At 54.9% G+C, this 19,875-nt stretch overlaps 10 protein-coding genes across 10 annotated transcripts; 4 read left to right on the plus strand and 6 right to left on the minus strand.

The window, feature by feature from the left end:
- Nucleotides 1–584: 584 nt before the first annotated feature.
- Nucleotides 585–959, minus strand: LOC148309026 (histone H2B). The gene has a single exon (XM_088260670.1). The coding sequence runs from the start codon at nt 957–959 to the stop codon at nt 585–587; it is 375 nt and encodes a 124-aa protein (XP_088116796.1).
- A 369-nt stretch (nt 960–1,328) lies between these two features.
- LOC148309027 (histone H2A) lies at nt 1,329–1,703 on the plus strand. Its single transcript, XM_088260671.1, has one exon. The coding sequence runs from the start codon at nt 1,329–1,331 to the stop codon at nt 1,701–1,703; it is 375 nt and encodes a 124-aa protein (XP_088116797.1).
- Nucleotides 1,704–2,616: 913 nt separating this feature from the next.
- Nucleotides 2,617–3,027, minus strand: LOC148309028 (histone H3). Its single transcript, XM_088260672.1, has one exon. It carries the CDS (start codon nt 3,025–3,027, stop codon nt 2,617–2,619), a length of 411 nt encoding a protein of 136 aa, XP_088116798.1.
- A 517-nt stretch (nt 3,028–3,544) lies between these two features.
- LOC148309029 (histone H4) lies at nt 3,545–4,249 on the plus strand. The gene has a single exon (XM_088260716.1). The coding sequence runs from the start codon at nt 3,626–3,628 to the stop codon at nt 3,935–3,937; it is 312 nt and encodes a 103-aa protein (XP_088116842.1). The 5' UTR covers nt 3,545–3,625; the 3' UTR covers nt 3,938–4,249.
- A 758-nt stretch (nt 4,250–5,007) lies between these two features.
- LOC148309030 (uncharacterized) lies at nt 5,008–5,900 on the minus strand. Its single transcript, XM_088260711.1, has one exon. It carries the CDS (start codon nt 5,819–5,821, stop codon nt 5,114–5,116), a length of 708 nt encoding a protein of 235 aa, XP_088116837.1. The 5' UTR covers nt 5,822–5,900; the 3' UTR covers nt 5,008–5,113.
- Nucleotides 5,901–8,173: 2,273 nt separating this feature from the next.
- Nucleotides 8,174–8,548, minus strand: LOC148309031 (histone H2B). The gene has a single exon (XM_088260673.1). It carries the CDS (start codon nt 8,546–8,548, stop codon nt 8,174–8,176), a length of 375 nt encoding a protein of 124 aa, XP_088116799.1.
- Nucleotides 8,549–8,917: 369 nt separating this feature from the next.
- Nucleotides 8,918–9,292, plus strand: LOC148309032 (histone H2A). Its single transcript, XM_088260674.1, has one exon. It carries the CDS (start codon nt 8,918–8,920, stop codon nt 9,290–9,292), a length of 375 nt encoding a protein of 124 aa, XP_088116800.1.
- A 915-nt stretch (nt 9,293–10,207) lies between these two features.
- On the minus strand, nt 10,208–10,618 carry LOC148309033 (histone H3). Its single transcript, XM_088260675.1, has one exon. The coding sequence runs from the start codon at nt 10,616–10,618 to the stop codon at nt 10,208–10,210; it is 411 nt and encodes a 136-aa protein (XP_088116801.1).
- A 516-nt stretch (nt 10,619–11,134) lies between these two features.
- On the plus strand, nt 11,135–11,840 carry LOC148309034 (histone H4). The gene has a single exon (XM_088260715.1). The coding sequence runs from the start codon at nt 11,217–11,219 to the stop codon at nt 11,526–11,528; it is 312 nt and encodes a 103-aa protein (XP_088116841.1). The 5' UTR covers nt 11,135–11,216; the 3' UTR covers nt 11,529–11,840.
- A 525-nt stretch (nt 11,841–12,365) lies between these two features.
- On the minus strand, nt 12,366–18,444 carry LOC148309035 (uncharacterized). The gene is made up of 2 exons (XM_088260676.1): nt 13,246–18,444; nt 12,366–12,554 (listed from the first exon to the last, which is right to left on the minus strand). Exons 1-2 carry the CDS (start codon nt 18,442–18,444, stop codon nt 12,366–12,368), a joined length of 5,388 nt encoding a protein of 1,795 aa, XP_088116802.1.
- Nucleotides 18,445–19,875: the final 1,431 nt, after the last annotated feature.

Genomic DNA, 19,875 nt, shown 5'->3' on the forward strand with positions numbered 1-19,875 from the left:
TACGACCAGAGAGAACTCAAAAAAAAATCACAGCAGTTCCGCTCGGGGAAAAAAAAAAAACCAAAAACAAAAAACTGCGAAAGGTGACAGCAATTTTGCAACCGAAACAACGGCCAAATAAAAAGAAGGAGAAAAAAATGTGTATATATATAATATACATGCGTACGTATATGATTTTTTATATAAAAAAAGGACAATTTTGATCGGACGCCCGGCTAATCGTGCGATAGGCAATCGCCGCGCACCGCGGCGCGGCCGGTTGCGCGATCCGTTACGGGGCGCTTATCACTGTTGCGCTTCTCGTTCTATTATCGTAGTTATTATTTACACACACATCTGTCTATAGTATAATATATTTGCAGTAAGTATTTGGATTATTCGTGTGGTGGTCCTGATAAGGACCTTTGTTAATTGCGCTGTATTAGATGGTTTAACGTAGACGACGACGGCGCTGTTGATGTCGATGATTATTATGATGATGACGATGTCGGTGTGTATAGATTACAATATTCGGTGCAGACGAATATCGCGCGTCCGTGTGCGTGTCGCGTCGTGTTTCAACGCGCTGGCGCTGGCGCTGGCGCCTACTTGGAGCTGGTGTACTTGGTGACGGCCTTGGTGCCCTCGCTGACGGCGTGCTTGGCCAGCTCCCCGGGCAGCAGCAGCCTGACGGCGGTCTGGATCTCCCTGCTGGTGATCGTCGACCTCTTGTTGTAGTGGGCGAGACGGGACGCCTCGGCGGCGATGCGCTCGAAGATGTCGTTCACGAAGCTGTTCATGATGCTCATCGCCTTACTGGAGATTCCGGTGTCGGGATGCACCTGCTTGAGCACCTTGTAGATGTAGATGGCGTAGCTCTCCTTCCTCCTGCGCTTCGACTTCTTCTTGTCCCCCTTGGAGATGTTCTTCTGGGCCTTGCCCGACTTCTTGGCTGCCTTTCCGCTCGTCTTGGGCGGCATTGTCTCTTCTTATCTCGGAATAGATGCGGCGTAGAGTGGAGCAGAGGAGTCGCGGTGGACTGTCTGTACTGTGCGGTGTGCGTGGCGCAAACTGAAAAATCGACCGTTTTTGTCACTTCGGTCGGCGCACCCAGCCAGGGCCGCCGGTCGGGCCGTCCGGGCCGGCGGCAGGGGAGGGTCCCCCCGCGGGACCGGTCCCGGCGGCGCTGCGTGCGCTTCGCGGAGGGCGTAAATAAGGTGTGTGCGCCCGTTTTCGCCATTGACTTGACTTGACTCACCTCTCGACGGTCGCAACGTGCGCGCACTCCAGCTCGCACATCCTCGCTTCGCATATCGCAGAGAACCAGTTCAGATCTCCGACCACTCGCCATGTCGGGTCGCGGAAAGGGAGGCAAAGTGAAGGGAAAGGCAAAGTCCCGCTCGAACCGCGCCGGTCTGCAGTTCCCCGTCGGCCGTATCCACAGGCTGCTCAGGAAGGGCAACTACGCCGAGAGGGTCGGCGCCGGTGCGCCCGTGTACCTGGCCGCCGTCATGGAGTACCTGGCCGCCGAGGTGCTGGAGTTGGCCGGCAACGCCGCCAGGGATAACAAGAAGACGAGGATCATCCCCCGTCATCTTCAGTTGGCCATTCGCAACGACGAGGAGCTGAACAAGCTGCTCTCCGGGGTGACCATCGCCCAGGGAGGCGTCCTGCCCAACATCCAGGCCGTGCTCCTGCCCAAGAAGACCGAGAAGAAGGCGTAAGAATGATGATTCTGCGCCCGCTCATCCTCCACTCTTCTCTCTCTACTCCCCGGACTCCTCCGCCCGTTTCATCATCATCTCGCAGAGTAGTGTACACAAAGGTCCTTTTCAGGACCGCCACATGTATTTATTGCCAATCGTTACCCGTTCGCTGATTTTATAACTATTCTCATTATTTATGTACATTTAAGAAATATATCCGAAGCGCGCTAGGACCGTTCCGTCCGTGTGCGCGGACCTGAATTGTGGTATAGTATGGTAGTACCGATATGATATGCTAGAAACACTGATAATGAAATGAATAAAAATCGCAAGTAAATGAATGCGCGATGGGTAAAGCGCCCGGCGCACGCAACTTACGACGCGTGTCAATACGAGATGATCTCGGCGAGTGTTTTTGTTTAGAATTTTCACTCGTGAAATATATGAAATTAATAAGAGTCAAAGCCTGAGTAGGGTCATGATGAGCCGTGTCGCGCTTGGACGTTAGGTAATTAAAACGAAATGCGACATGATCTCAGCGCTGAGACGATAATGAAATTAATAAATCGTACGTTCCGGTACTCTTGCGTGATTTGAATGTTTAAAATTACTATTGATTCGCGAGTAAAATACATATTAATTTATTGGAAGTTATTATTATTATTATTATTATTATATATTTTTTTTTTTTTTTTACTCAAGTATCGAAATCATACTGCTACGAGTATCAAAATCATACTGCTGGCGAATTCGATTGTGGATGATTAAGGTGTATGCGGTCCTGAAAAGGACCATTTTTATTCGAATCGATCGACCGATCGGAACGGGTCGAGGTGACGGCCGCCCGATACCACTGTACTGCGTGTTAGTCAATCAGACCGATCGACCGACCGACCGAAAATCGTGCCGCGTCTCGTCGCATAGAGCTCGCTTAGGCGCGCTCGCCTCGGATGCGCCTGGCCAGCTGGATGTCCTTGGGCATGATGGTGACGCGCTTGGCGTGGATCGCGCACAGGTTCGTGTCCTCGAAGAGGCCGACCAGGTAGGCCTCGCTCGCCTCCTGCAGGGCCATGACGGCCGAGCTCTGGAAGCGGAGGTCGGTCTTGAAGTCCTGGGCGATCTCGCGCACCAGGCGCTGGAAGGGGAGCTTGCGGATCAGCAGCTCGGTGCTCTTCTGGTAGCGGCGGATCTCCCTGAGCGCGACCGTGCCGGGCCTGTAGCGATGGGGCTTCTTCACGCCGCCGGTGGCCGGGGCGCTCTTGCGGGCCGCCTTCGTGGCCAGCTGCTTCCTGGGCGCCTTGCCCCCGGTGGACTTGCGAGCGGTCTGCTTCGTACGTGCCATGGCTGTAGCTGAGTAGGATTCTTCTCTCTATTCGGAAAAATTTCCCGGGCGCGTCATATTTATCGAAAATACCGTCTCCCCCGTGGGGGGGGATGGGCCGACGCCATTGGCCGATTCGAATATTCCCAACCGCCGGGCGGTCGGGCGGGACGGAGGGGACGGGACGGGACGGGACGGGACGGGACGGGACGGGACGGGACGGGCTCGACGGTGAAGCGAGACGGGAGATAGAGTGGAGAAACAATCGCATCCTCCCCGGAGAAATGTGCATGCAGAAAAATTACGAAAAACACTCAAAACCTAGCCTGGAATAATGTTATGCATATAACAAACTGAGACATATATTCGCGTGACGCGATACCGAGTCGCGCCGATCCTCTCGCCTCTCGCCCTCGCTGCTCGCGCGCGAGAGTGAGACGGCGCGCGTGTCGTCGTAGCTGTCGGATCGCTCGGCGGCGAGGGGAGACGCGGGCGCACGTCTGGTGCATAAAAGCGGCCCCGGCCGGCGAAAAACGCCACACGAATCCTACACACGCACGGTAGAGCACCGTGCGAGCAGCGACTACTGTAACCGAAAAGAAGACCACACGCAGAGAAGATGACCGGTCGCGGAAAGGGAGGAAAAGGTCTGGGGAAAGGAGGCGCCAAGCGACACAGGAAAGTCCTCCGCGATAACATCCAGGGCATCACGAAGCCGGCCATCCGCCGTCTGGCCCGCCGAGGCGGCGTCAAGCGCATCTCCGGTCTCATCTACGAGGAGACGCGCGGCGTCCTGAAGGTGTTCCTCGAGAACGTGATCAGGGACGCGGTCACCTACACCGAGCACGCCAAGAGGAAGACCGTCACCGCCATGGACGTCGTCTACGCCCTGAAGCGCCAGGGCCGCACCCTGTACGGTTTCGGAGGTTAAGTCGCCGATCTTCGCCGCTCTTCACCGCTCTTCACCGCTCTTCACCGCACCGCACGCAGCGCGAGATACATTCGCCCCGGCCGTCCCGACGCCCGCACGCCACCGCCACCACCGCACCGCGCTGCTACGCGCGATGTGAATGCGATTTGAAAACAAAAAACGGCCCTTCTCAGGGCCAACAACTGCCTGACCGACCCATGTCGTAACCGTTTTTCGCTTTTCGAAATTTAAATAACACAATACAATTACCTACGTGGATGGATAGAGCTTTGCTTTATTTCTTTCTTTTTTCTCTCTCGTACGGCTTCGAGAACCGCAAGGGAGCGGGGTATCCGCACACGATGATAGTGCGTACAAATCATTGATTTTTTTTTCACTCTCGCTCTCTCTCTCTATCCTTTCCTGAATTGTATTCATGTTTATATAAATGTACATATTATAATACGCGACGCAAATTTGGGAGTCTTAATAAAAAAAAACATAAAAGAAATGAGAGTGACAGCAAAAGGGTGACAGCTGTTTCGCCTGGAAACGGTGACAGCTGTTACGACCAGAGAGAACTCAAACTTAGTTTACTTACTTATACAATGTATGTATATTGTGGGCGTAAGTAACGTCGCTAATCACTCTCGAGTGAAAGATTCCAGGCCGGAAACAATCACGTGTCGTGGGAGTGTACGCGTATACAAGGAGAGAGAGATTAATAGTAGGTCATCCCATATTCACGTGACAACGATCCGACTACGCGTGATCCGGATGCGTTTGTGTGAATAGTTTTGCAGGTGGCGCGCGCGGCGTTGCCTTTTCTTTCAAAAACTGTTGTACTTTGTATCGATATATATTATATTTTATATTATGACGCAACGTCCGCTGACTAATGACTGTCGAGCGAAATATTCTAGGCCGGAGTGTGAACGCTCGTGTGGCATGGGAGTGCATGTAGTTCGTATATGGTATACGAGAGATATTTAATAAATCATCCCATTTCGATGAAAATAAATAATAATGAAAATTCACGAAAGTCACGAAAGACGACTGAGCGTGTTCCGAATAGGTGTGTGTGTGAATCGTTTGGTAGCCCTGACAAGGGCTTTTTGACTCTTCTGCGTGATCTGTGCAATATGACAATATGCAACGGCGGCTGCTGCGGCGACGACGACAAAGACGACTCCACCCCTACTTCTTCGGGGCGGCCTTCTTTGCCGCGGGCTTGGCCTTCGGGGCGGCGGCCTTCTTGGGCTTCGGCGCCTTGGGCTTCTTGGTGGGCGGCTTGGCGGTCTTCTTCGCCTTGGTCGGGCTCTTCGCCTTGGCGGGGGCGGCCTTCTTCGCGGCCGCCTTCTTGGCTGCCGGGGAGGCGGCGGCCTTCTTCGCCTTGGCGGGAGCCGCGGCCGCCTTCTTGGCGGGCTTCTTCTTCGCGGCGGCGGCGGCGGCGGATGACTTCTCCGCGGCCGGCTTCTTCTCCTTGGCGGGGGCGGCGCGCTTCTTGGAAGCGGCGGACGCGGCGGGCTTGCTCTTCTTCTTGGCCCCGCCGGCCGACGCCTTCGCCTTGCTCGCCTCCAGCTTGAACGAACCGGACGCTCCCTTGCCCTTCGTCTGCACCAGGGCGCCGGATTCGACGGCCCCCTTGAGGTACTTCTTGATGAACGGGGCCAGCTTGTCCGCGTCGACCTTGTAGTTGGCCGAGATGTACTTCTTGATGGCCTGCAGGGAGGAGCCGCCGCGCTCCTTCAGCTCCTTGATGGCGTTGTTCACCATCTCGGACGTCTTCGGGTGCGAGGGCTTCGCCTTCGGCTTCTTGGAGGCGGCGGCGGCGGACGCTTTCGCCTTCTTGGCCGGAGTCGCCGGCAGGGGGGAGGCGGCCGCGGGTGCTGCTGTGTCTGCCATCTTGCGAGTCTTGTTGCGTTGCGTTCTGTAGCGAGCGTAGAGCGGTTGCGGGGGGACGATTAGTTCCCGTATTTGTCGTCAGACGGCGCTCGTTCTCGCCTGTCGGTAAAAATTTATACCGTGTCGCGGACGGTCGGTGCGCGCTTGTCGATTTTGCCGATGAAAAGTGTTGTCATTTATGCTTAGGCGGCCGGACGAAAACCGCCCTGGCGGCCGAACGGATCCGCCCGGGGACGCGGAGCGCGGCGGGTCCCGCGGCCGGGAGGTCCCGCCGTCGGCCGGCGGCCGGGTCGGCCGGCCCGGGGGCCGGGCCGCGGCGCGGCGGACGTTTAGAGGCGCAAAAGCTGCAGGGCGGCAGCGTTGGGCGGCCGAAAGCCGGCCGCGAATGCGTCTCCCCGGCGAGCTGGCGGCCCGGGCGCGCGCCGCCCCCGTCGGGCAGGACCCGGCCCCGGGTCCGAGACGTCCGCCGGCCGCGGAGGGCCTCCGGTGGCGGAGCGAGGGCCCCCCGAAGCGGCCGGACGTAACACACGCGAACGCCGACGGACCGCCGGAGAGCGTCCGGGCCGAGAGAGAGACCTGCCTCCGGGTCGGGAGCGAATATTATCTAGTGAATTATAACGATTGATCGATCTACTAACGGCTATCGTAGGATTACATGTCGAACGAGTGAGACGCGAAAAGATAGAAGAAAAGAATAGAATTAAAAAAAAAAAAAAATACATTAATATAATAACGATCCGTCGTTTGCGAGGAATCGTATCACGAATGGGATGGATAGTAGTAGTAGTAGTAGTAGTAGAATCATCGGAAGGCGTAAGTGAAAGAAAGAAGAATAGAAGTTAGAAAAAATATAAATAAAGAAAGGAAAAAGAGGAGTTGGGAGAATGATAGAAGTAGATGAATAGAAAAGAAAGAACGAATAAAACAGACCGATAATAAGTATGAATGATTCCGGTCTACGTGCAAAATGACGCGAGCTCCGCGCGCAGTAGTAGGCTCGTTCTGTAAAAAGTGAAACGTCATCGACTTATAAAAAAAAAAAAAAAAAAAAAAAAAAATCGAAATCGGGATGATGATGATATATAATCGGGTGAGATGCGACGATGATGATGATTCGTGTCGCCGTAGCGGTGCGTACGACCGACGATGACGACGATGACGATGATACGCGTGAAGAAGAACAATAATAACAATATGTGATAATAGGAATATGTATTAAATGAAATATGAAAAATAAAAACGTGTATCTACTGTTGAAGATGTGTATGTATGTATGTCGAATGTCGGGGCGAGTTCGGTAGGTGATCGGAAATGGTATTTGTAATGAGAATAGTTGTCAGGTGTATATTAGTATGCATAAAGAATGAAGAAGAAGCGAAGGAAAGGGGGAAAAAAAAAAAAAAAAAAAAATGACTAGGTAAGGTGACATGTCGAAGAGGCCCTCGAGGATATGGCACCGTACGTACGATAGTATGATAGAATCGTACGGCTTCGAGAACCGCAAGGGAGCGGAGTATCCGCACACGATGATAGTACGTAGAAATCATTGATTTTTTTTCACTCTCGCTCTCTCTCTCTATCCTTTCCTGAATTGTATTCATGTTTATATAAATGTACATATCATAATACGCGACGCAAATTTGGGAGTCAAAAAAAAAAAAACATAAAAGAAATGAAAGTGACAGCAAAAGGGTGACAGCTGTTTCGCCTGAAAAGGGTGACAGCTGTTTCGCCCTAAAACTGAAGAAGAAGAAGAAGGTGACAGCTGTTACGACCAGAGAGAACTCAAAAAAAAATCACAGCAGTTCCGCTCGGGGAAAAAAAAAAACCAAAAACAAAAAACTGCGAAAGGTGACAGCAATTTTGCAACCGAAACAACGGCCAAATAAAAAGAAGGAGAAAAAAATGTGTATATATATAATATACATGCGTACGTATATGATTTTTTATATAAAAAAAGGACAATTTTGATCGGACGCCCGGCTAATCGTGCGATAGGCAATCGCCGCGCACCGCGGCGCGGCCGGTTGCGCGATCCGTTACGGGGCGCTTATCACTGTTGCGCTTCTCGTTCTATTATCGTAGTTATTATTTACACACACATCTGTCTATAGTATAATATATTTGCAGTAAGTATTTGGATTATTCGTGTGGTGGTCCTGATAAGGACCTTTGTTAATTGCGCTGTATTAGATGGTTTAACGTAGACGACGACGGCGCTGTTGATGTCGATGATTATTATGATGATGACGATGTCGGTGTGTATAGATTACAATATTCGGTGCAGACGAATATCGCGCGTCCGTGTGCGTGTCGCGTCGTGTTTCAACGCGCTGGCGCTGGCGCTGGCGCCTACTTGGAGCTGGTGTACTTGGTGACGGCCTTGGTGCCCTCGCTGACGGCGTGCTTGGCCAGCTCCCCGGGCAGCAGCAGCCTGACGGCGGTCTGGATCTCCCTGCTGGTGATCGTCGACCTCTTGTTGTAGTGGGCGAGACGGGACGCCTCGGCGGCGATGCGCTCGAAGATGTCGTTCACGAAGCTGTTCATGATGCTCATCGCCTTACTGGAGATTCCGGTGTCGGGATGCACCTGCTTGAGCACCTTGTAGATGTAGATGGCGTAGCTCTCCTTCCTCCTGCGCTTCGACTTCTTCTTGTCCCCCTTGGAGATGTTCTTCTGGGCCTTGCCCGACTTCTTGGCTGCCTTTCCGCTCGTCTTGGGCGGCATTGTCTCTTCTTATCTCGGAATAGATGCGGCGTAGAGTGGAGCAGAGGAGTCGCGGTGGACTGTCTGTACTGTGCGGTGTGCGTGGCGCAAACTGAAAAATCGACCGTTTTTGTCACTTCGGTCGGCGCACCCAGCCAGGGCCGCCGGTCGGGCCGTCCGGGCCGGCGGCAGGGGAGGGTCCCCCCGCGGGACCGGTCCCGGCGGCGCTGCGTGCGCTTCGCGGAGGGCGTAAATAAGGTGTGTGCGCCCGTTTTCGCCATTGACTTGACTTGACTCACCTCTCGACGGTCGCAACGTGCGCGCACTCCAGCTCGCACATCCTCGCTTCGCATATCGCAGAGAACCAGTTCAGATCTCCGACCACTCGCCATGTCGGGTCGCGGAAAGGGAGGCAAAGTGAAGGGAAAGGCAAAGTCCCGCTCGAACCGCGCCGGTCTGCAGTTCCCCGTCGGCCGTATCCACAGGCTGCTCAGGAAGGGCAACTACGCCGAGAGGGTCGGCGCCGGTGCGCCCGTGTACCTGGCCGCCGTCATGGAGTACCTGGCCGCCGAGGTGCTGGAGTTGGCCGGCAACGCCGCCAGGGATAACAAGAAGACGAGGATCATCCCCCGTCATCTTCAGTTGGCCATTCGCAACGACGAGGAGCTGAACAAGCTGCTCTCCGGGGTGACCATCGCCCAGGGAGGCGTCCTGCCCAACATCCAGGCCGTGCTCCTGCCCAAGAAGACCGAGAAGAAGGCGTAAGAATGATGATTCTGCGCCCGCTCATCCTCCACTCTTCTCTCTCTACTCCCCGGACTCCTCCGCCCGTTTCATCATCATCTCGCAGAGTAGTGTACACAAAGGTCCTTTTCAGGACCGCCACATGTATTTATTGCCAATCGTTACCCGTTCGCTGATTTTATAACTATTCTCATTATTTATGTACATTTAAGAAATATATCCGAAGCGCGCTAGGACCGTTCCGTCCGTGTGCGCGGACCTGAATTGTGGTATAGTATGGTAGTACCGATATGATATGCTAGAAACACTGATAATGAAATGAATAAAAATCGCAAGTAAATGAATGCGCGATGGGTAAAGCGCCCGGCGCACGCAACTTACGACGCGTGTCAATACGAGATGATCTCGGCGAGTGTTTTTGTTTAGAATTTTCACTCGTGAAATATATGAAATTAATAAGAGTCAAAGCCTGAGTAGGGTCATGATGAGCCGTGTCGCGCTTGGACGTTAGGTAATTAAAACGAAATGCGACATGATCTCAGCGCTGAGACGATAATGAAATTAATAAATCGTACGTTCCGGTACTCTTGCGTGATTTGAATGTTTAAAATTACTATTGATTCGCGAGTAAAATACATATTAATTTATTGGAAGTTATTATTATTATTATTATTATTATATATATTTTTTTTTTTTTTTTACTCAAGTATCGAAATCATACTGCTACGAGTATCAAAATCATACTGCTGGCGAATTCGATTGTGGATGATTAAGGTGTATGCGGTCCTGAAAAGGACCATTTTTATTCGAATCGATCGACCGATCGGAACGGGTCGAGGTGACGGCCGCCCGATACCACTGTACTGCGTGTTAGTCAATCAGACCGATCGACCGACCGACCGAAAATCGTGCCGCGTCTCGTCGCATAGAGCTCGCTTAGGCGCGCTCGCCTCGGATGCGCCTGGCCAGCTGGATGTCCTTGGGCATGATGGTGACGCGCTTGGCGTGGATCGCGCACAGGTTCGTGTCCTCGAAGAGGCCGACCAGGTAGGCCTCGCTCGCCTCCTGCAGGGCCATGACGGCCGAGCTCTGGAAGCGGAGGTCGGTCTTGAAGTCCTGGGCGATCTCGCGCACCAGGCGCTGGAAGGGGAGCTTGCGGATCAGCAGCTCGGTGCTCTTCTGGTAGCGGCGGATCTCCCTGAGCGCGACCGTGCCGGGCCTGTAGCGATGGGGCTTCTTCACGCCGCCGGTGGCCGGGGCGCTCTTGCGGGCCGCCTTCGTGGCCAGCTGCTTCCTGGGCGCCTTGCCCCCGGTGGACTTGCGAGCGGTCTGCTTCGTACGTGCCATGGCTGTAGCTGAGTAGGATTCTTCTCTCTATTCGGAAAAATTTCCCGGGCGCGTCATATTTATCGAAAATACCGTCTCCCCCGTGGGGGGGGATGGGCCGACGCCATTGGCCGATTCGAATATTCCCAACCGCCGGGCGGTCGGGCGGGACGGAGGGGACGGGACGGGACGGGACGGGACGGGACGGGACGGGACGGGACGGGCTCGACGGTGAAGCGAGACGGGAGATAGAGTGGAGAAACAATCGCATCCTCCCCGGAGAAATGTGCATGCAGAAAAATTACGAAAAACACTCAAAACCTAGCCTGGAATAATGTTATGCATATAACAAACTGAGACATATATTCGCGTGACGCGATACCGAGTCGCGCCGATCCTCTCGCCTCTCGCCCTCGCTGCTCGCGCGCGAGAGTGAGACGGCGCGCGTGTCGTCGTAGCTGTCGGATCGCTCGGCGGCGAGGGGAGACGCGGGCGCACGTCTGGTGCATAAAAGCGGCCCCGGCCGGCGAAAAACGCCACACGAATCCTACACACGCACGGTAGAGCACCGTGCGAGCAGCGACTACTGTAACCGAAAAGAAGACCACACGCAGAGAAGATGACCGGTCGCGGAAAGGGAGGAAAAGGTCTGGGGAAAGGAGGCGCCAAGCGACACAGGAAAGTCCTCCGCGATAACATCCAGGGCATCACGAAGCCGGCCATCCGCCGTCTGGCCCGCCGAGGCGGCGTCAAGCGCATCTCCGGTCTCATCTACGAGGAGACGCGCGGCGTCCTGAAGGTGTTCCTCGAGAACGTGATCAGGGACGCGGTCACCTACACCGAGCACGCCAAGAGGAAGACCGTCACCGCCATGGACGTCGTCTACGCCCTGAAGCGCCAGGGCCGCACCCTGTACGGTTTCGGAGGTTAAGTCGCCGATCTTCGCCGCTCTTCACCGCTCTTCACCGCTCTTCACCGCACCGCACGCAGCGCGAGATACATTCGCCCCGGCCGTCCCGACGCCCGCACGCCACCGCCACCACCGCACCGCGCTGCTACGCGCGATGTGAATGCGATTTGAAAACAAAAAACGGCCCTTCTCAGGGCCAACAACTGCCTGACCGACCCATGTCGTAACCGTTTTTCGCTTTTCGAAATTTAAATAACACAATACAATTACCTACGTGGATGGATAGAGCTTTGCTTTATTTCTTTCTTTTTTCTCTCTCGTACGGCTTCGAGAACCGCAAGGGAGCGGGGTATCCGCACACGATGATAGTGCGTACAAATCATTGATTTTTTTTTCACTCTCGCTCTCTCTCTCTATCCTTTCCTGAATTGTATTCATGTTTATATAAATGTACATATTATAATACGCGACGCAAATTTGGGAGTCTTAATAAAAAAAAACATAAAAGAAATGAGAGTGACAGCAAAAGGGTGACAGCTGTTTCGCCTGGAAACGGTGACAGCTGTTACGACCAGAGAGAACTCAAACTTAGTTTACTTACTTATACAATGTATGTATATTGTGGGCGTAAGTAACGTCGCTAATCACTCTCGAGTGAAAGATTCCAGGCCGGAAACAATCACGTGTCGTGGGAGTGTACGCGTATACAAGGAGAGAGAGATTAATAGTAGGTCATCCCATATTCACGTGACAACGATCCGACTACGCGTGATCCGGATGCGTTTGTGTGAATAGTTTTGCAGGTGGCGCGCGCGGCGTTGCCTTTTCTTTCAAAAACTGTTGTACGCGACGCGGCGACTAGGCAATCGCGCCGCAGCACAAAGTACTGTAGATGCCGCAGGTGCTGGCGTCAGCGCAGAGCGGCCGGGCAAGTCTCAGCCCGCGGCCGCGCTCGACGGTGAATCTACCCGCGTAGAGATCCACCGAAAGCCCAGAGATCCCTTGCGATAGCCGGCGAAGGCGGTATGTAGCACCGGCAGTCGCAACCTGCACGCAGCAGGCAACCGGGTCGTAAGTCCGGTATCGCTCCGTCGGGTCGTCGCGGCGGCTCCGTCGTCGTCCAGTCCGGGTGCAGTCAGCTCCAAGGTAAATCCGAGTCCAAGTCCAGGGGGTAGCGGCGGTCGAATGTTCCTGAGGGGCGATGAGTCCGGGCGGGCAGCGAAGTCGGGAAGAAGCGGGGCGGAGAGAAGAAAACGCAGCGGTAGTCGGTCGAAATCTGATTTATTAACTTGAATACACCCCTATATATACCCGCTCTGGGTGCCTCGCCGTAGCGCCGCCCGGCCGTGCCTGACCAATCGCGGAGGGGGGTATGTCCGCCAATCACGGCGTAGAGGGAGCGAGGGCATTCGCGTACCGTCTCCCTCTAGCACGTATAAGGACATCCCCACTCCGCTACTTCGGCGCAGTCGAGCGCGCACCGCAGAGCAGTATACACATTACAATATATTCAGTCTTATAGATATCTTAAAAATAGCTTAATCTAACCTAGAGCTATTTCTCTCCTCGGTATGGGCAAAGACCACCCCCGAAAGCGACACATTTCAGTCTTTATTGAGGGGGTAGTACATTGCTAACACATACCGAGGTCCCTAAGCTAATTAATTCTATTTCTAAATCTACGTTTTCTTTACGTCGGCTACACTCCCCCCTGCCGAGGAGGCATCCTTGCGCCGACGTCGTCTCCCAGCAGCAATACGGCGAGCTTGATGGCGGGTCTCGTGTATGTTCCGGCGGCTGTCTGGACCCTGGCGCTCCTCACTTGTCCGTCCTTCCCCGGGGTGACTGCTATGACGCGCCCCCGCGGCCATTCGTTCCGCGGCAGGGCTGCGTCCGTGATCACCACGATGTCGCCGACCCTAATAGGTGCGGCAGCCTGTTGCCACTTTCGCCTCTGTTGTAGCGTCGGAAGATACTCCCGCATCCATCTCTTCCAGAAAGCATCCGCTAGCTTCTGTGCCACGCGCCATTGCTTCTTCAGGCATATTCCCGGCGGTACGCCTCTGTAGTCCGCCAAATGTGGTTGGGCCCCGCTCGACCCGATGAGGAAGTGCATCGGTGTCAGAGGGGCGGCGTCTCGGCTATCCAGCGAAACATGTGTCAGGGGGCGAGTATTAACTGTATACTCGGCCTCCGCTATCGCCGTCATTAGCGTCTCCTCCCGAGGGTACTGTTCTTTAAGTATTGCCATCAGCGCCCTTTTTACTGACCGGACGAGCCGTTCCCAGGCTCCCCCCATATGAGGTGCCGATGGCGGATTGAACACCCACTCGATTCCCCTCTTCGTGGCCTCGTTTTGGAGCTCGGGATCATCAGCCAGTCCTCTCATGGCGTCCGCGAGCTCCTTGTCAGCTCCCCTGAAGTTAGTGCCGTTGTCCGAGTATATGGTACTAGGGTGCCCCCTGCGAGCGGCCATCCTTCTCAGCGCCTGTATCGTCGAGTCGGTGCTCAGTGACGGTGTGACTTCTATGTGCACCGCCCGCGTCACCATACACGTAAACAGGGCCCCGTACCGTTTCTCACGTCGCCTTCCGATCGTGACGTGTACGGGCCCGAACATGTCCACCCCGCAATGGGTGAACGGCCTGACGTGATGATCCAGGCGGCCGACTGGCAATTGTCCCATGAGCGGCGGCTGCGGTCGCGCTTTCTGCATCCTACAGAAGCGACACTCGTAGATTACTTTCCTCACATTGGTCCGCAGTCGGGTGATGAAAAACTGTTGTCTAATCTCGCCGAGTGTTCGCTCCGTGCTTGCGTGCAGTCGCGACTCATGGTAGTGCCGGATCATCAATCGGGTGTATGCGTGTGCGCCGTCTAATATTACTGGCGCCTTCATGGGCTCGCTCACAGCGGGCGCTTTGGTTATGCGCGTCCCCATTCGCAGGACGCTTTCGTTATCTAGGAACGGGGTCAGCCCTATCAAGCGGCTCCCCCGCGGGAGGCACTCCCCCCGTCTGATTGCAGCTATCTCGGCTTGGTAGCTGTCTTCTTGGCATATCCTTATCCATGCCCTTTCTGATTCCTCGAGCTCCTGGACCGTGAGCGTAGCGCTCCCCGGACTCCTTTTTCGGCACCGATTTACAAACCGCAGTACCCACGCCGTAGTCCGGATTAGACGTCTCCACGACGAAAACCGTAATTCGTCGGGGAGCATTGTCATAACGATAGCGCTGTCCGCGCACTTAAGCTCCACTTCTGATTGAGATGCTGCCGTCGTCACCTTGAGCGGCGGCCATTCATCCCTTCCTCTTCTAATAAATTCTGGCCCGCTGAACCATACACCGGTCGGCGATATGTCCGGTATCTCGCCGTCTCGTGTCCCGAGATCAGCCGGGTTCTGTTTCCCTGGAACCCACCGCCACTCACGAGCCTTCGTGAGCTCATCTATCTCCCCCAGGCGGTGGGCCACAAACGGCGTGTAGATGCGGGAATCGCTCCGGACCCAGCACAGCACCGTCATGGAGTCCGTCCAATAGAATGTTTCCCGCAGTTGTACGCCGCATTCCTTCTTGATGGTTGCTGCTAGCCGCGCAGCTATAAGCGCGGCCTGCAATTCCAGGCGTGGAATTGACAGCGCCCGTAACGGGCTCACCCGACACTTGCTGGCCACAAATGTCGCCCTTTTCCCGGCGGCGGTGTCCTCTACGATATACGCAACGGCGCAGCTAGCTTGTTCCGATGCGTCGGAAAACACGTGCAGCTCTACCTGCTGGCCCTTGCTCGCCACGCGCCGCGGGATGGCGCACTCGGTCTCGCGCAGTATGTTTATCCAAGTGCGCCACTTATCTGCCTGTTCTATGCTTATCTCCTCGTCCCACCCTATGTGGGATCGCCAGATATCTTGCAGTAGAATCCGTGGGCGTATCGTCAAACACCCGACGAACCCGAGCGGGTCGAATATGCTCATGACCTCGCTCAGGATTTTCCTTTTCGTTGGCCTCCCGGCCGGGACCTCCCGTGACGCCGCAAACTTGAAGCGGAACTCGTCAGTCACCGGGTCCCATTTTATCCCCAGAACTCTCTCAGTCGTCGAGGTTCCGCTGATAATGTCTCGCGCGCACTTGCCCCTCAATTCCTCGGGGATTGTTTCTAGGACTGCGGGATCGTTACTCGCCCAGTTCGCGAGGGTAAACCCGCCCCGCTGTAGAAGTTCGCAGACCTCTCTGCGCAATCGAATCGCATCTGTCGTGCGATCCACAGCATCCATGTAGTCGTCCATGTAGAACTTTCGAAGCACGGCATCTCTGGCGGCGGGCATGTCCTGCCCGTGGTCTTCCGCGACCCGGTTCCGCACATATTGGGCGCTGCTCGGGGAACATGCAGCGCCAAACGTCATAGACGTCATAACCATCTCCCGAATTTCCTCGTCGGGATTATTTCGCCAGAGGAACAGCTGCGCCCGCTGGTCCTCCTTCCTTATCTTTATTTGGAGAAACATCTCCCTTATGTCCGCCGCCAGCGCGACCTTCCCCTCGCGAAATCGCATGATATTCCCCACAAGCGATGAGAGGAGATCCGGTCCATTGGCCAACATGCCATTCAATGAGGCCCCGTTACAAAAGCTGGCGGCGTCGAACACAATACGTAATTTGTCGGGCTTGTTTACGTTTGTTACTGCGAAGTGGGGGAGGTACCATCGCCCACTCGAAGTGTCCTCTATTTCGGCCGTTGCCAATTCCCGCGCGTACCCCTTGGCGAGATATTCTTCAATCTTCCTTCGGTAGGCCCCGGCGAATTGACTATCCTTTCTGAACTTTTTCTCCAAGCTTGAGAAGCGGTTCAGCGCGATACGGCGATTGTTTTCCAAACAAGGCCCGCCTTCCTTCCATAGAAGCCCCGTCTCGTACCGCCCTTCAGGTAGGAAACGGGTCGTAGCCTTCATGACCTCTATGGCTTGCGCCTCCTGGCGCGATATTTTCGCTGCAGCGCATATTCCCAGCGCATCCACAGCATAGTTCCGCTGGACTAGCTCTTCCAGCCTCTGGTCCGCACTTAACGCCATCAGTGTATTGACGCAAGTCTGGCGGAATCGCCCCCCATGAACGACCGTTCCCAGGGCCGTCTCGGAGGCGATGTAGTTCCCGCAATTACGCGCCTCTCTTGACACAATAAGTGAGGCGTTGTCCTGGCCGATCAGTAATTGCGGGCGCACATGCTGCACCCTACCATCTATACTAGCCACCGGTTGTGGCGGTAGATGCAGCTTCCGAATCGTGTTTGCACGGAGCGAGAATTGTCCCTTCGCAGTCCCGCGCACCTCCAGTGTCACCTTCCTCGAAGTTGCATCGGTAACGCACATCCCGCCAGCACCGTGAATCCTCAATCCTCGGGCACCCCCTGGTTCCGCGATGTCGTTGGCAATCTTCGAGTCCAGCAGTGTTATGGTTGATCCCTCGTCGAGCAATGCATAGACGTCCGCTTCTCCGCGCGGACCGCTTAGGGTGACGGGGATCACCTTCAGGAGCACTGGCTCCTCACGAGCGTGCGTGCTCGTAACCAAGTTGTAGACTCGGGAACTGTGTCCGGAGTCGATGTTCCTTTCGCTCGTACTCGCGGCTTGTCTCTCGTCCGCGAGTGGTCTAGCGCCCCCGGTGCCGGCAGCAGCGGGCGAATCCCGGCGGGCGCTGCTATCTGGCGCTCTTATGTCTGAGTCGGATCGAGCTTCGCGCACTTCGGCTCGATCCCTCGTATGAAGTGTTTTGTGGTGCGTTCGGCGGCACCCATCGACGCCGCACTTCCTCGTATTTTTGCAACTCACATACCGGTGAGTATTCGCTAGACACGCGTAGCACAGATTTTTCCGTCGCACTATGTTCCATCTCTCTGTGACACTACACTCTAGATACTCCTGGCAAGATTGCAACCAGTGGCTCTGTCCGCACAAAACACATGACACGACACTATTCACATTTTTCTCCACAGAAATCACTGTATGCACCTGCTCCCGCTTGTGAGGCTTCTCGCGCTGTCTGTCTTTTCCGCTATATACGTGCGGCTCTATACCGCCGCCTATCATTGCCGATTCCGTCATGTCTTCCAAAAACAGCGCGAAATCCTTCGCGGTGGGCCTTGTGGGGTCTCCCCTTCTGCTATACCACCATAGAAACTTCATACACAGCGGCAACTTGCTCACTAGCTCGCTTAGCAGCTGAGGCGTCGACATGTAGTCCCCGCCGAAGCTTTCCAAGGTCGCTATCGCGTTCCGAACTGCACTCGATAGGTCCACTAATGCCTGCGTCGATCCGTCGTTCTGTATGCAGCGGAGTCTTCTCACCTTTTCCAGTAGAGATGACACAACGATGTCCGGCTGACCGTAGTGAAGTTCTAACGTCTTCATTATGACGCCTACTTGGCTCGGGTCCACGAGTAATGATGATACCGATTCTCTAGCTCGTCCCTTCAATGCGCGTTGTAGACGCAGGAGGTTCTCCGGATCCGAAAGGCAGCACATCTCCGTCGACTGAGTGTACTGCGATTTGAACGTGGCCCATTCCTGCGGCTCTCCGGCGAAGACGGGTAAATCCTTGGCAGTGGACTGGCGCGCGATCAAAGCGCCGACCCTGCTGACGTCTTCTGGGACTGAAGCCGGGCTCCTTCCTTGCGAAGCCTCTAATAGTACCGCCATCCTCGATAATACTGTCATGATGTTGTCCATGTCTGTTGTACGCGCCGCGGGCTCGGGATTCGCGTCCGCGCGTCCGCGGCTGCTCTCGACGTCTCGTAGTGTAGCGCGGAGATTTCGAACTTGCGTTCTTAGCCTTTGGACGGTGTCCTCTGACGAATCCGATTCGACAGAGTCTCCTTCCATTGGCGGTTCTTCTCTGGGTGGTGTGCCTCCTCTCCCTGAGCGAAGCGATGGGGTTCTCGAAGTCATCTCTAGGCGCTCCGCGGTGAAGATCCGGCTCGAAGGACCAACTTGTACGCGACGCGGCGACTAGGCAATCGCGCCGCAGCACAAAGTACTGTAGATGCCGCAGGTGCTGGCGTCAGCGCAGAGCGGCCGGGCAAGTCTCAGCCCGCGGCCGCGCTCGACGGTGAATCTACCCGCGTAGAGATCCACCGAAAGCCCAGAGATCCCTTGCGATAGCCGGCGAAGGCGGTATGTAGCACCGGCAGTCGCAACCTGCACGCAGCAGGCAACCGGGTCGTAAGTCCGGTATCGCTCCGTCGGGTCGTCGCGGCGGCTCCGTCGTCGTCCAGTCCGGGTGCAGTCAGCTCCAAGGTAAATCCGAGTCCAAGTCCAGGGGGTAGCGGCGGTCGAATGTTCCTGAGGGGCGATGAGTCCGGGCGGGCAGCGAAGTCGGGAAGAAGCGGGGCGGAGAGAAGAAAACGCAGCGGTAGTCGGTCGAAATCTGATTTATTAACTTGAATACACCCCTATATATACCCGCTCTGGGTGCCTCGCCGTAGCGCCGCCCGGCCGTGCCTGACCAATCGCGGAGGGGGGTATGTCCGCCAATCACGGCGTAGAGGGAGCGAGGGCATTCGCGTACCGTCTCCCTCTAGCACGTATAAGGACATCCCCACTCCGCTACTTCGGCGCAGTCGAGCGCGCACCGCAGAGCAGTATACACATTACAATATATTCAGTCTTATAGATATCTTAAAAATAGCTTAATCTAACCTAGAGCTATTTCTCTCCTCGGTATGGGCAAAGACCACCCCCGAAAGCGACACATTTCAGTCTTTATTGAGGGGGTAGTACATTGCTAACACATACCGAGGTCCCTAAGCTAATTAATTCTATTTCTAAATCTACGTTTTCTTTACGTCGGCTACAACTGTTGTACTTTGTATCGATATATATTATATTTTATATTATGACGCAACGTCCGCTGACTAATGACTGTCGAGCGAAATATTCTAGGCCGGAGTGTGAACGCTCGTGTGGCATGGGAGTGCATGTAGTTCGTATATGGTATACGAGAGATATTTAATAAATCATCCCATTTCGATGAAAATAAATAATAATGAAAATTCACGAAAGTCACGAAAGACGACTGAGCGTGTTCCGAATAGGTGTGTGTGTGAATCGTTTGGTAGCCCTGACAAGGGCTTTTTGACTCTTCTGCGTGATCTGTGCAATATGACAATATGCAACGGCGGCTGCTGCGGCGACGACGACAAAGACGACTCCACCCCTACTTCTTCGGGGCGGCCTTCTTTGCCGCGGGCTTGGCCTTCGGGGCGGCGGCCTTCTTGGGCTTCGGCGCCTTGGGCTTCTTGGTGGGCGGCTTGGCGGTCTTCTTCGCCTTGGTCGGGCTCTTCGCCTTGGCGGGGGCGGCCTTCTTCGCGGCCGCCTTCT

This window comes from Brachycentrus maculatus, unplaced genomic scaffold (genome assembly GCF_059751285.1).
Source record: "Brachycentrus maculatus isolate JH-2025_06_01 unplaced genomic scaffold, ASM5975128v1 h1tg000141l, whole genome shotgun sequence".
In the NCBI taxonomy this organism is placed as follows: Eukaryota; Metazoa; Arthropoda; class Insecta; order Trichoptera; family Brachycentridae; genus Brachycentrus; species Brachycentrus maculatus.

Excerpts from the sequence above, each read along its gene's own strand:
- LOC148309032 (XM_088260674.1), top strand. The coding sequence starts at position 8,918 with ATGTCGGGTCGCGGAAAGGGAGGCAAAGTGAAGGGAAAGGCAAAGTCC.
- LOC148309028 (XM_088260672.1), bottom strand. The coding sequence starts at position 3,027 with ATGGCACGTACGAAGCAGACCGCTCGCAAGTCCACCGGGGGCAAGGCG.
- LOC148309029 (XM_088260716.1), top strand. The coding sequence starts at position 3,626 with ATGACCGGTCGCGGAAAGGGAGGAAAAGGTCTGGGGAAAGGAGGCGCC.
- LOC148309026 (XM_088260670.1), bottom strand. The coding sequence starts at position 959 with ATGCCGCCCAAGACGAGCGGAAAGGCAGCCAAGAAGTCGGGCAAGGCC.
- LOC148309031 (XM_088260673.1), bottom strand. The coding sequence starts at position 8,548 with ATGCCGCCCAAGACGAGCGGAAAGGCAGCCAAGAAGTCGGGCAAGGCC.
- LOC148309034 (XM_088260715.1), top strand. The coding sequence starts at position 11,217 with ATGACCGGTCGCGGAAAGGGAGGAAAAGGTCTGGGGAAAGGAGGCGCC.
- LOC148309035 (XM_088260676.1), bottom strand. The coding sequence starts at position 18,444 with ATGACTTCGAGAACCCCATCGCTTCGCTCAGGGAGAGGAGGCACACCA. Across the intron at positions 12,555-13,245 it reads TATTGCTGCTGGGAGACGAC|GTTGCGACTGCCGGTGCTAC; the intron begins GTCGGCGCAAGG and ends TGCTGCGTGCAG.
- LOC148309030 (XM_088260711.1), bottom strand. The coding sequence starts at position 5,821 with ATGGCAGACACAGCAGCACCCGCGGCCGCCTCCCCCCTGCCGGCGACT.
- LOC148309033 (XM_088260675.1), bottom strand. The coding sequence starts at position 10,618 with ATGGCACGTACGAAGCAGACCGCTCGCAAGTCCACCGGGGGCAAGGCG.
- LOC148309027 (XM_088260671.1), top strand. The coding sequence starts at position 1,329 with ATGTCGGGTCGCGGAAAGGGAGGCAAAGTGAAGGGAAAGGCAAAGTCC.